Source organism: Perca fluviatilis, chromosome 22 (genome assembly GCF_010015445.1).
Source record: "Perca fluviatilis chromosome 22, GENO_Pfluv_1.0, whole genome shotgun sequence".
Classification (NCBI taxonomy): domain Eukaryota; kingdom Metazoa; phylum Chordata; class Actinopteri; order Perciformes; family Percidae; genus Perca; species Perca fluviatilis.
Window position 1 is genome coordinate 24,962,512 of NC_053133.1, and position 14,877 is coordinate 24,977,388.

The window sequence follows — 14,877 nt, forward strand, 5'->3', positions numbered from 1 at the left end:
TACGGTATTAGGGGACCACTAAGGTCTATATAAAAGAGACTTCAGATACGGTATTAGGGGACCACTAAGGTCTATATAAAAGAGACTTCAGATACGGTATTAGGGGACCACTAAGGTCTATATAAGAGAGACTTCAGATACGGTATTAGGGGACCACTAAGGTCTATATAAGAGAGACTTCAGATACGGTATTAGGGGACCACTAAGGTCTATATAAAAGAGACTTCAGATACAGTATTAGGGGACCACTAAGGTCTATATAAAAGATACTTCAGATACAGTATTAGGGGACCACTAAGGTCTATATAAAAGAGACTTCAGATACAGTATTAGGGGACCGCTAAGGTCTATATAAAAGATACTTCAGATACAGTATTAGGGGACCGCTAAGGTCTATATAAAAGAGACTTCAGATACAGTATTAGGGGACCACTAAGGCCTATATAAAAGAGACTTCAGATACAGTATTAGGGGACCACTAAGGCCTATATAAAAGAGACTTCAGATACAGTATTAGGGGACCACTAAGGTCTATATAAAAGATACTTCAGATACAGTATTAGGGGACCGCTAAGGTCTATATAAAAGAGACTTCAGATACAGTATTAGGGGACCACTAAGGCCTATATAAAAGAGACTTCAGATACAGTATTAGGGGACCACTAAGGCCTATATAAAAGAGACTTCAGATACAGTATTAGGGGACCACTAAGGCCTATATAAAAGCATCCAAAGCGCATCGTGTCATGGGGACCTTTTAAGACTGTTCTGCCGACTGCTGGTGTTTATTGAATGAAAAATATGCAACATGAAGCTCAACGCTGCTCTCTAGTGTTTATCTGAAGCAGTCCGACGAGGCTTCAGACTACAGAAAGAGGGAAACAAATAATCACACAAGACTTTTGTTAAGTTTTTGATTTTCTTTCTTTTTTGTGGAAATATGTTACAGATATATTACAGGTATTTAAATGCCCCCGATGGATAACAAAAAAATGTTTGGAGACTAACACTAAGGTGAAGGGAGACAGCAACTTAACAGAGACAGAAATAGTCCAGACTGGATCGACACTCGACAGGCAGAGTGGGCCAGACTGACGCCCGGCCCGTAACCTATGTTAGCAGACGTCCAATAAATACTGCAAATGCTGTTAACGCAACTTATTAAAAACAAAAACAGAACAAAAGACAAGGAAAACAGGTGTGCTCTCCTTCTAGTGTCCTTTGTGGTATTTAGCAGCATGTGTGTAGCTTCCAGAAACCAAAAACTTGTGAATAACAAAATGTGCAGGGCCTGCAATCAACCAGAGTTTTAAACACGAGAGAGAGAGAGAGAGAGAGAGAGAGAGAGAACAGACCAGAAATATGGTGGATTTTAAACTGTGTGGCCAGTGTAGAAAAGTGGAAAAGTGCTTAATACAGGAACACACAAATGATTAAACGGGTTAACTCGCATCCTCGCTACATAGGCCTATCAAACAACCAGGGACAGACGTTTTGTCCTCCACCAGCCACAATGGTTGGTTGACTCCAAAATTCACCAGGTTATCAGTTTTATAATGTCTTTTTTTTTTAGTATACAATAACATCTTAGAACAATGTTTGGGTGTCTGATAGTGGCTCACAGAGTATAAACATTCAACAGACAAAACGGAAACTTACATTTGGCTGGTGGTGTTAAAAATCACTTCCCGGTTCTTACAGCGAAAGATATCAAAAATGTTATCACGGTACAGGTCGGGTTGTTGTTGTTGTTGTTCTTCTTCTTCTTCTTCAAGGGTCTTTGTTTTACTTCTAGAGGTTGAGAGGAGAACTGACAAAAAAATGCAATCTACCTTTTTACCTGTGTGAAAATCTTCTGGTTGAATGCAGGTCTGCCCCTGCACCATCTTCCATTGGTCTTTAATGTAACTTATAAAATATATCATAAAATGTCTTCTTTAATGGAAACCGATACGTCCACGTACAAAAAGTTCTCTCTTTTATATAAATTACACCAGTCTCTGATGATGATATCTTCGTTCCTGCTAATAAGGGTCATCCCTCTCCACACACACACACACACACACGCACGCACACACGCACGCACACACACACACGCACACACACGCACACACACGCACACACACACACACGCGACACGGCACACACACAACACACACACACACACACACACACACACACACACACACACACACACACACACACACACACACACACACACCCAACGTAGCTACACAACATGCTCTACATTTTACCCATAGTAGAGAAGAAAACAGAAAAAGAAACTATCCCCACTGAAAGGAAATCTCTGCACATACAGTAACGCAACATCTCCTCTTTCTCCTTCTCTTCCACACTGTATCTGTATGCAAGACCACAAGCATGGTGCAGTTTGGGGCGATGGACGCAGGGCGACTCCCCCAGCTTCCGCTGGTGACCCTCGCTATCGCCAGTCACTGTAGCTGCCTTGTTCTGGCTCCGACGCCGCAGGTCCCTGGCACGCCCAGCTGGGTAACGCCCGGCTGGCGGGGTGGGGAATGTGCGTAACGACCGACCGGAGTAGGGGGGGGGGGGCGGGGCGAGACCTCAGCAGTCAAACCGCATCTCCAGTGAATCGTCAAAGCCCCTGTTGTCGTGCCCCGCCCCCGATAAGAAGGTGGCCGTGACGGGCGCCCCTGTAGCCGTGGTGACGTTGAGGAGGGTGCTGGGGGAGCTGGTGGCCGGGCTACGGAGGGCCGCCGCGGTGATACTGGTGAGGTTGATGCCGAGCGTGAGGCGAGTCTGTTCCAGAGCTTTCTCTGGCACGGCGAAGGCCTCCAGCTTCTTCTCGCCGTTGGCCATGTAGGAGTTCTGGCAGCCACGGCAGATGCAGTCCAGACACGCCTGAGAAAAACAACCAGAATTAATAACAGGATATAATTAATAATGACATAACAGTTCACCCAAAGGCTGTCCCATAACAAAAAAAGGTTGTTTCATAAAAAATGAACCATCAATGTCAATTAAACCAAAATGAAACAGAAGAGGTGCTCAAAATGAAGTTTAAAACCTCTACAGTCCTATGAAAAATCAGCAAACAACATCTGCTGACAAGGATTGTGGGATATGGTCGAAAGCTCCGAAACAAGCGAGTCAGCGGACCTTGAGTTCAGATCATTTTGTCAGAAGAAAGGTTAGAAGGTTCAAATGCCACAACACCAAAGTGGGTTTCACGAAGACACACTTTTGAACTCGTCATTCTCTGTAGTATTAGACATGAAAACAATACTGCTGCTAATTTTAATCAACCATAAAATACATTTATGGGTGCCCGGATAGCTCAGTTGGTAGAGCGGGGGCCCATACATACTCCTCGACGCAGCGGGCCCGGGTTCGACTCCGACCTGCGGCCCTTTGCTGCATGTCACACCCCCCCCTACTCTCATGTCTTCAGCTTTCCTGTCAAAATAAAGGCTGAAAATGCCCTGAAAAAAGATAAAGATATATATATATATACACACACACACACACACACTCTCTCTTATTAACTTCTGTAAAGCAGATTTCAACATTTATTATAAACTGCAGCGGTATCCTGGCAGGCCTTGTTCATTGACATTTTTAACAACTTTCACCACATAAAAAACAAGGCGTTATTACAGGTTTAATTTAAATATTTAGCTGCAAAACTGCTAAGTAGTCTAGCTCAAACAAGCCAGTAAATTTGTCTTTTTTTCTGAATATTTAATACAGGCCTATACATCTTATTGCTTTACTGTGAGCCAAGAAAATGCATATTCATTTGTTTTGTGAGTTCATTAAAATATATTCTTATGATAGATATTCATGGTGTCATTTTTAGCTGGAATGGTTGCACGTGTGTGGGTGTTGTGTGTGTGAGTGAGAGGTTGCCATGAAGAGAAAATCACCATGAAAAGGGTGCTGTGGAACAACGGCTATAGAGGTCTAACTTCCCTTACAGTCAAAGCTCTTTATGACTGTGTCTACAATATTTCATCCCCGTGCATTACTCCCACAGAAGCAAATTAAATTAGTCATAATTAAACTACAGTGCAATAAAAACAAACACAAGCAATCAGTTAATTGTGATGAGCCCCCAGGTAGGAATTCACTTTTGTTAATACATAATGTATGATGTTATTAAGATATATTTCCAAACATTAGTGGTTCTGGCTGTGGCAGCAGCATCACAAACACAGCACCCAATGGGAGGGGTTTGTGTTGTAATTAGAAAAGGGGGCTGGGAGCAGGGCCAGCGTTGTTCTCACCTTGCGGTTGGAGTAGCAGGGGCAGCGTTGCCCCCTACAGGTCAACACTGAGGGGTTCTGTGTGGCCCGGCCGCACTTGCAGCCCTTCTTCTCTACAGGTTTTTTATACAGTGGCTTTGAGGGGCTGGGTGGGTGTGTCAGGGGGTGAGTATGGGGGTGTGGGGGCACTCTGTCGCGGGGTTGTGTGCGGGGCTTGGGGGTCCCTTGCCTGGCTTTGGTGTAAGCCTTCTTGGGGCCCCCGTGGTGCTCCACAGTCTTCTTCAGCCCCTTGTTTGTGATGAGCACAGTCTTGCCCACTTTGGGGGGACCACCATTTGGCACCGGCGCCAGGTGTGGGTGGGGCGTGGCTGTGGGGAACTTAGGCTCCTGTTTAGTGGTGGCACCGGGGTTAGGGTGATGGGGGGAGCTGTTGGCACCGAGGGGAGGCCCGCGTAAAAGGCTGGAGATGGGGAGGGGCTGCACCTTCTCGCTGTCGCTTTCTGAGCGGGAGCGCTTACGGTGGTACCGAGGGGCAACGTGGGGGGTGACTGTGGAGGGCTGAGGAGGAGGCTGCAGCGAGGGCTGCGGGTGAGGTTGGAGGGGGCGAGGGCTGTTCCCTCGGGGGAGGGAGGGGATAAAGTGGGAGGAGTCAGATCCAGGACAATGAGGCCCATTGAGGCTGGACTGAGGTACAGTGGGGGGGCAGTCCGCCTGGGGGGAGGGATCAGGGTCAGTGTCCGTCTCCAGAGTCCTGAGTACCTCCTCGACACTCAACAACAACGGCCCCCCGCCATGTTTCAGGTCATCCCCCAAAGTGCTGATGTCACAGAGCCCCGCCTCCCCTGTGAGGCTCACACACACTGGGATCTCCTCCGAAAAGCTCTCCTGCTTTTCAACACCTCCACCTGTTTCTACGGTGATGGATTGCAGAGAGTCCGAACTGAGCAGACCGTTACAATCGTGCAGCCCGTTTACACCGACGGGGCTCGGCTCCTCCACCTTGAGCTCCCTGGTAAGCGGAGCTTCGTCAGGCTGGGCGCCATCGGAGTTGGAGGCCGTCTGTGACAGGCCGGCCGAATCTGAGATGTCCTCGGCTTCCGGCTCACTCTCAGCCAACGTGAGGCCCTCATTGAGGATGGCCTGGAGGTCCGGCGATTCGCTGGCGGCGCTGGCTATGTGCGGGGCAAGCGGCGACTGCGTGATGTAGAGACAGAGCTTCCTGTAACAGTGGAATGAAAATAAGGAGAATGATGAATAAATTATCAGTAAATTCCGATCAGCTAAGATTAAACTTATATAACAAAAAATGGTCAGAATAACTCAATGACATTCGACAATATTCCCACATGATCTGATAAATTATGACCCTGGCTTTATCAGTATGGCTTTATAATGTTAACGATTTATAAACAATATTGCTTCCTCATTTGCTGTGTTTTATAGCTTCCTATACTGATGTGTATTTGTAAACCTGAGCGGTGCCTGGCAACTTGCCAGACTGGATGACAACCGCTCTTTGAGAGGAGCTTCCTTAGCAACGCTGGTCGCTAGGTAGTGCAGCTGCAGATAGGGGGGGAAAAAAAAGGGTTGAAGGTCCATTCATGAGAAACAACCAACCGTACACACTCTGCACTGCCTGTCTGATAATTCCCACATAACTAACAGATTGATTTACACAGCGGATGAGATTATCTGTGAGTTTAATAGAAGATGCTCTTCTCAATACTTTTGTGATCACAGCAACACAAATATCTCCTTTACCCCAGGAGATAGTCCCTGTATAACCACTCAAAGTGGTTAAGGGAGAGCTCCTGCATTATGTATAAGCAGTGAAAAGCATGCATTAAATATACCACCAAAATAAATCAAAAGGTTTATTTACAACCTGACACAAGCAGACTAAGCGCAGAAACGCTCCCTTGCTTGACTTACAGCCTGCTTTTATTTTAATACCACTTATATTTAACGTGTATAAACACTACTTTTATTTTTGTGCATATACTTTACTTTGTTGTGTATTTGGGGATGGGGAAAATGTGAAAGAGATTAATTAGGTGCATAATCTCCAGTGTGTGGAGGGACAGTTATTCAATGACACACAGAGAAACGCCCGATGCTGCCAAATAGCACACAGAGGGGGGTGTGTCATGATGGGTGTAGCTGAGAATGATGATGCGTTCATTGCGCTTCGGAAAAGGCACTTTCACATTTCATAAACACGCCTTGACATCTATTTAAGTGAGTGTGCTATGATTCTTAGTCTTTACTTCAAGTTATTTCTGAACAGGGTCGAAGGAAGTTTACATATCTTTTATTTAAGTAAACATAGAAGTATTAATCATATTTTAAATCACTTCTCCAAAACAATCATTAAACATGTATCAAAGTTACCCCTGGGTTTTATGTCCGTTCTAATGTTTACTTCTTAATTTCACTATTTTATTGGATATATTTTATTCTCTGTAATTTTATTTGACTGATTTTAATGGTGCCAAATGTTTTAAAATCGATTTTTCCTTATAAATCACATTTTAGCTGTAAAAATATGATGCATATACAGATTATTAACACAATATATTTATTTACACAATATATTTATTTACACAATATATTTTGGATGGTAAGTATTAAATGAAAAGTGCTTGATAACTATGATTACCACATCAATGTAGTAAAGAAAAATGTGCCCTATAAAATGTAAATATTGAAGTACTTGTTTACTTCCTATTTGTAGTGCCGCCGATTCAGATATTTCTGACTGTTCATGAAAGCAGCATTATTTAAAGGTTTGCTCCCACAGCTGACAACACCGCACGAAAACCTCTCCAAAAACACTCCTTTACTGAAGTATATTATCACATTAAAATTTAAAAAATATATATATCCGCACACACTTACTGCAGACCAAGCAGGACAGGGACTGGCGGAAAAACGGCAGCAGCTTGCAAAGCTCCGCGAGGGCCCGGGGGTCTCGGGGGTCGCACTGCAGCACTGAACGGCTCGCGGACACGTAGAGAGAAGTCGCATTCACCGGGTTCATCTCAGCAGCCTGTCCCGGGGCTCCAGTCCGGTCCGGTCCGTTAAGATGTATTAATACGATAAAACACCAAAGCCACACAATAACACAAACAAACTAACCGATCGAGGCAACGGTAGACGAGCAAGTCCCGTTATCTGTCCGCTAAAATGACTGTTTTTGTCAATGGAGTCTGGTGGCTTTGAAGAGAGCATAGATGGATATAACGGCTTCAGTTCCCCGTCGATAAACCCCACATATATAGCAGTCTGCGCAGGGAGCAATCGAGGTTACTCATCCCAAATCACATCCGATCCATCCTCGATGTAATGTCCCAGCTCTGAGAGTACCGCTGCTTTTGGAAAGATTATATGTGCACTCACAAGCAGGCCGGGCATGCATATAAACAATCGGTTCATCCAAGTCGGTTCGGCGTGTTTCCATACAGTCCGTGAGTTATGATTAGACAAAGCATAGTGTAGCGCTCATTCTTCCGTCAGTTGCCTTTTAATAACGTTTCTTGCAGCTGTTTAGCAAGCAGCAAAAACTCCGAAATTCAAACAGGGGCTTTCGTTACAAAGTGCTCCGGTTTGCAGTGGTTTCTCCTCGATAATTCCATAGTCCACATGCATACTCGTCCCGGGTCTTCACCGCGGCCCAAAGCTGGTGTCACACAATGCATTTATTATCTCAGACAGAGGCTTCCGTGGCTCCTTTTTGGCTGGGAAGTGCAGCCCCAGCAGGCTCGTTATGGTTGTGTTATTGTTCGAGGAGATTCAAGGCGGCTCGAAAACAAAACAGGCCGCCCCGGCTTCAAATGGTCCTCTTGGGCGACAAATACCGACAGCAGCGCGCCGATATGAAGGGAAATAGGCAATGGAGAGATTGTGGTTATTAAAACAGAAATAATTTCACAGCTCCGATGCTTTTGTGGGTGTAAAGAAAAACAAACCAGCGGAAGCACCGGGCTCTGGTGACAGTGCTAACCGCCTGAGCAGCACCGAGAAGCCGGCTACAAAAGCAGGCCGCTTCCCCTCTTCTCGGATTAGCGGGAGTCTCTCGTTCTCGCCTCGGTGGGAATGTAGCAGGAAAACCGAGGGTTTAGCCGATATTATGTCCTCCTGCAGCTTTTGGTAGACTCCCAGAGTGTCAGTGAAGAGCGAAAGTGAATTAAATCCTTATTTGTGTATCTTGCTATCGTTAGCCGCGGAGTGTATTCCTCATTACCTCCTGTCGCTTTTCCACACACAAACAAGAGGTCGCTGTTGCTCAGATCTCGCGAGAACACACTTAAAGCGGTTAATTTAAAAGCAATGGAATGGACATCCTCTTAATACATCCATGCATCCATTGTGGAAACCATAGATATCTATGGTGGAAACTTTTTACTGTTAAGTCTGAGAGATGTATTTACCTTTTATTTATTTAAAAATATACAATTTAACCAACAAAACAAGTTTCAAATAACTATAAAACTAATATGTCTAGATCCTGTGTGTTTTGTGATTAGAACTGAAAGCATTCGTCAATCAAATAATTAGCTGTATTTAAAAAAATATATAATGTATAAGGTAATTTATTAGTTTGTAATTTGTGTTTATAAAATACTCATTTGTTAAACTGTGATCCCTTACAGCTGCTTCTCAGAGAAGAAAAAATCAAAGGGAAAAAACAAACAGTATCAAATACTTTATAGTAGTAGAATGAATAAATTAATGAATAAATTCATATTTATGTGCCTCTGTTCACTTTTTTGTGGTTATTTTGTACAACTTTGTACAAACCAAATAAAGTTAATAAGAAAACAATGCACTTAATCCTATTTAACTAATGTACATTACACAGACATAACGTCATTAATAATAACAGCCCACTTGTTTGTGTTCATAATCACTGTTGTTGAAATGATTTTAAAGGAGTGATAGAATGATTATATAGGGTATTTCACACTGTTCCGTATGGTCTCCTAATGGGGTATGTAACATTGGTTGGGCTTAAAATGGCCTGCTTGATATTTTATTGGCCCTTATGCATCCCTGTGTTTTGGCCCTATTTGTAACAAGAGCTTTTCTTCCAAATATGGTATGCTCATGAATATTTAGATGAGCTGCACGCTGATTGGTTGAGCGAATCCCCATACACACACATTAGAGACGCGCGTTGATTGGTTGAGCGAATCCCCATACACACACATTAGAGAAGCGACAGAATCTCATATTCCAGACACTGCAATGTTTCATTACCAAATTCACTTCTGAGACTTTTTTATGCGAGAAATCAACTATATAAAGTTCAAATTTGGGCCGTTTTACCAGAATTGATGGCTAATTGCAAATTTGGTAAGATGTGTCGGACTTTAGGAGCTCCACACAGTCTGACGAGAAAGCGGCAGCCTGCTGGTTTCCATACCCAGGGCAAAGTCACCCTTTGTGGATTACTGCACTACCGGGGCTCTGCGGCTGGCTGCGGGCATAACTATAATATATTTACAGTTTGAATTTCGTCACGGCACTTATATCACAGCTACCCCAAGGTCTTACAAAGCTAAAAAAAGCTAACACTCTGATTTGAATTTAAGGCATTTTTATGAACGTGAGGGGTCTTGTTAGGAGGAGCAGCTAGCTAGCTATATGTCCCATTCAATACAATGGGAAAAGATCGCAGATAGCTAGCTACACTTTCGGCATAACTATAGTATATTTACAGTTTGAATTTCGTCACGCCAATTATATAACATCTACCCCAAGGTCTTATAAAGCTAACCGTTGTGTCTGATTACAAATTAAGGCATTTTTGTGAACGTCGGGGGTCTTGTTAGGAGGAGCAGCTAGCTAGCTATGTGTCCCATTCAGTACAATGGGAAACGATTGCGGCTAGCTACACTTTCGGCATAACTATAGTATATTTACAGTTTGAATTTCGTCACGGCATGTATATTACAGGTTCCCCAAGGTCTTACAAAGCTTAGCTAACACTTTCAATTTAATGCATTTTTGTGAATTTCAGAGGTCTCGTTAGGAGGAGGCTAGCTAGCTCTCATTGATGGACTCCAGCTCACCGCGGGCTCTATTAATGAGACTCACGGACAAGAGGCGTTTATTTCCCCAATCGTTTGTTTAAATAACTCAACACACATATCCATTATAAGATTAACTGGAACCTGCGGTAAGAGATTGCGAGTGTAACAAGCTCGCTGACCGCGCTCTCAGTCACACACCGGCCATTTAGCAGGAAGAGGGGAGGGAGAACAGCGAGCTACAGGCCCTGGAGCTCTGTCAGGCCAGCGGCGTTTGGTAGTCCAGTCACCGAGAAAGGGTGAGTTTGCACGGGTATTGAGCACCGCGGGCTGCCGGCCGTGACGGAGCTCAATCGAGCTCACAGCAGACTGGGGTCTGTGATGGAGGACAGGCAGGGCGGCGATGTAGCAACCCAGGCAGCACCGGTCGCTGAACTCCGACACACAGTCGGACAAAAATTTGCAATTAGCCATCCATTTTCGTAAAATGGCCCATATTTGAGCTTTACATAGTTGATTTCTCGCCTAAAAAAGTTTCAGAAGTGAATTTAGACTACCTGACCTCAGGTCAGTTGTGTAGCCTATGTAAATGTTGGGGCGTGACCGTTCTCTTAATACATCCATGGGCGTGACAAAGGTACAGGTCTTGGGATGCTTACGTCAACTTCTAGCTTTGTTGAGATTCGCCCGTTTTCAGTGGCAGTTTCAAAATATGAGATTTTCGTAGTAAAGGGGTGTCAATGGGATTTTGAGCTTCTATGTATGTCTTATTTAGCCACCGAACTGTCGTTATTCAACTATGACAAGGTCAAATCGGTTTTGCATTCTATCGCCCCTTTAAGTCCCAGTTTAACTAGCTTTTTATGCCGTTTCACAATAACTGCACATTAAGAAACACTAATTCACACACATTTATGAAAGTAATATATAATAAGTCAATGTTCTTACTGAACTGATGACTTATTCAGTGTCAGATAGGGGTCAAAGTTTAATTCTATTTCACACTGGTTAGCAGTACACAATGTTAAGTGTTTATGAGTCATGAGTCCTACATTTTGAGCTTTTCTCTCGAACATAAAGAGAAAATATTGCATCAATCACTTACTCCCACAACTGTTGAGTAGTTTCAGTTAAGATCGTTTCACAAGTCTTTCAAACCAGACTGGCAAAAAACAAACCCCTGAAGCAGTTATTTATTCAATAAGATTTTGAATCCAATGGGGTAACTCACAGTTGTTACTGTTACGTACATTTTGCTCACGGTTACGGTTTCTTTGGCTACTTAATGGTGGCTCTGCCTTGACGGAGCTCAATCGAGCTCACAGCAGGCCGGGGTCTGTGAAGGAAGGCAGGCCAGGCGGCGAGGCAGCTAGATTCAGAAGACTACCTGATCTCAGGTCAGTTGTGTAGCCTATGTAAATGTTGGGGCGTGACCGTTCTCTTAATACACCCAAGGGCTGACAAAGGTTCCGGTTTTTGGGAGGTTGACGTCAACTTCCAGCTCTGTTGAGATTCGCCCGTTTTCAGCGGCAGTTTCAAAATATGAGATTTTCATAGTAAAGGGGTGTCAATGGGATTTTGAGCTTCTATGTATGTCCTATTTACCCACCAAACTGTCGTTATTCAACTATAACAGGGTAAAATCGGTTTTGCATTCTATCACCCCTTTAAAATATTTAATTAAATTTTTAATTGAACATGGATTAAAAACAATTAAAAGTTGTGCACTGCCATTAATTTGAAAAATCATCAAAAGCCTGTTTTTTTTGAGTAACGACATTCCATTAATGTCATTTCATATTGAGTCTGATTATTTAACGGAGTAGCTTCATAGACTTAACTGCAAAATACAACTGTGAATAAATGAAACAAGATTAGTATGAACCTTTGAAAAATTGAATTTATTGAATGTAGGGCTGCAACTAACGATTATTTTCCATTATCGATTAATTTGCTTATTATTTTCTTAAGGGACCGTTCGGTATTTATGGAATGGACCACTGGAGGAAAATAGGGGAGGGTCATGTCTTTTTATTCTTTGTTGATGTGAGGGTCATCCAATTGTTTTTAGTCTAGGGGGGAGGGTCACCCAACTTTTGTATTCATGAGCACAGCAACATTTCAGATTGACTTGGTTGGTGCATATTTAACCATGTAGCTCCATGTAGCTCTCTCAGTCTCGGCCCCTATCGCTAGCAGATGGGTCCCTCCCTGTTTAGTCAGCCAGACAATTTGAGCTATAGCTTCAGAGACTGTGGGATTTCCCAAACTGAATAAATCCCGCTCGCACATATAAACACAAAACTGCTTTGCTAGCTCCATCGTGTTGTAACTAAGACATCTGATGCAAAAATAACTTTATTCATTAGCATGATTGCCGTACTGTTCAGTTCAAAAACATCCAAAACACCGTATGAAAACATAGCGGACCAGACGCAAGCTCGCAGACTACACCAGCCGGGAGGGCATGAGACGGGAGGTCTGCAGGCTGCATCTATACCCGGCTCAAATATCCTTTTGGTCCTGGTGATATTATATATATATATAAACGAGAAGGAAGGAGTGGTAGCATGCAAGCTCCCAAATTGACGCTCGTCTGAGAAATGGAGTTTTGGATAATGTTTAGCTTCAGCAGCTTTACTTATATGCTAAAATATACAATGACTGAGGAAGCCTAGTGACGAGTCCATAGCATCCAGTGTTGAATTTGTTATTACCCAGTGTCCTTTGCTGAATGGTCTAAATGTTTTCTTATTTTATTTCATGTGAATACTAGTTTACTAGAGGAGTAACTTTGTATTTGAAGTAATGCAGTAATGCAGGAAGTGTGAATTTAGTTTCCATGCTTATTGTGTTTCTAACAATGTTAGTGAGTAAATCTACTGAAATGGCCACCACACCGTAACAGAGGAGTGGGATGCATCAGATGAGAATGCAGAGGTTTAGTCACGCATGTCATGGCTGTAAAAAAACAAAAAAACAATGGCTATCTGTATGTCTTTGCCAAGTGCAAACCGGTACAGAAGGCATCAATGAATTGTTGGGGAGGTTCATACCTTTTTTCTATATCATTTTGGGGGATTGTCCAAAAATTTATTGCTGGTGAAGATAGGGTCAGGTCTATTTTGACTAAAGATCCCAACACTCCTCCGGTGGCCCCTGAAATAAATAACGGACAGTCCCTAATTAATCATTCACAATTTTTCCAAGCCCACGGTGATGACTTACAGTCCAAAACCTAAAGATTTTCAATTTACTGTCATTTATGACAAAGCAGGGCAGCAAATCGTTAAATTTAAGAAGCTGAAACCTGAATATATTTACCGTTTTTTGCTGAGAAATGACTGAAACGATTACTTCATTACAATAATAGTTGACAAATACTTGTTTTATGTCAATTGAGTAATTAAATAATTGACAAATCATAGGAGCTCTAATTGAATGCAAAAACAACATTATAGTAGATAATGTGAGGTATTTTTTCCCCTCAACACAACCCTCAAAGTGGTAAGTCCCTGCTGGTCAGCAGCCACAAGTCTCCATGTGTGAACAGTAATACAAAACAAAGAGGAAGATGAGGGCGAGGTGGGTGCATTGATAGATAGTATCTGTGTGTTTGCATCATACAAGTGTGTCAACTTTCCTATCACTATGTCTTTGCAAGCGTGTTGGTTTGTAGCTATTTTTACAGATAATGAGTTATCTCTTCCCCTTTCCCCTTCTTCTTTGTTCACCCTGCTCGTTGTCAGACTGCTCCTCACAGCGTTGTCATCTCTGAACTGCACGGCATTTCAAACACATACTAACATACAGTAATAAAAAAGTCCCAGTTTAACTAGCTTTTTATGCCGTTTCCCAATAACTGCCCATTAAGAAACTACTTATTGACTTATTCAGTGTCAGATAGGGGTCAAAGTTTAATTCTATTTCACACTGGTTAGCAGTACACAATGTTAAGTGTTTATGAGTCATGAGGCCTACATTTTGAGCTTTTCTCTCAAACATGAAGAGAAAATATTGCATCAATCAGTTACTCCCACAACTGTTGAGTAGTTTCAGTTAAGATCGTTTCAAAAGTCTTTCAAACCAGACTGGCAAAAAACAAACCCCTGAAGCAGCCCACAGCACTTCATACCCGTGCAAAGTCACCGCTTTGTGGGTGAATGACTACCAAACGCCGCTGCCCTGACAGAGCTCCAGGGCCTGCAGTTCCCCTCTTCCTAATGCCAGGTTTGTGTGATTGAGAGTGCGGTCAGCGAGCTTGTTGCCAGCAATCTCTTACCACAGATTCTAGTTAATCTTATAATGTGTGTAATTATAATGTGTTGAGTTATTTAAACAAACGATTGGGGAAATAAACGCCGCTTGTCCGCGAGTCTCATTGATAGAGCCTGTGGCTGGACGTAGCTCTATCAATGAGAGCTAGCTAGCCTCCTCTTAGAATTCAAAAATTCATTAACTTGAAATCGGACACCGTTGTTAGCTATATAAGACATATAGTTAGATGTTGTATAAGCGGCGTGACGAAATTCAAACTGTAAATATACTCGAATTACACCGAAAATGAAGCTAACTATCCGTGATTTGTAGCTACATAT

At 42.9% G+C, this 14,877-nt stretch overlaps 1 protein-coding gene across 1 annotated transcript; it reads right to left on the reverse strand.

Moving 5' to 3' along the window:
- Positions 1 to 905: 905 nt before the first annotated feature.
- msl2b (MSL complex subunit 2b) lies at positions 906 to 5,595 on the reverse strand. Its single transcript, XM_039790943.1, has 3 exons — positions 5,583 to 5,595; positions 4,269 to 5,527; positions 906 to 2,883 (listed from the first exon to the last, which is right to left on the reverse strand). Exons 1-3 carry the CDS (start codon positions 5,593 to 5,595, stop codon positions 2,587 to 2,589), a joined length of 1,569 nt encoding a protein of 522 aa, XP_039646877.1. The 3' UTR covers positions 906 to 2,586.
- Between the last annotated feature and the right edge of the window lie 9,282 nt (positions 5,596 to 14,877).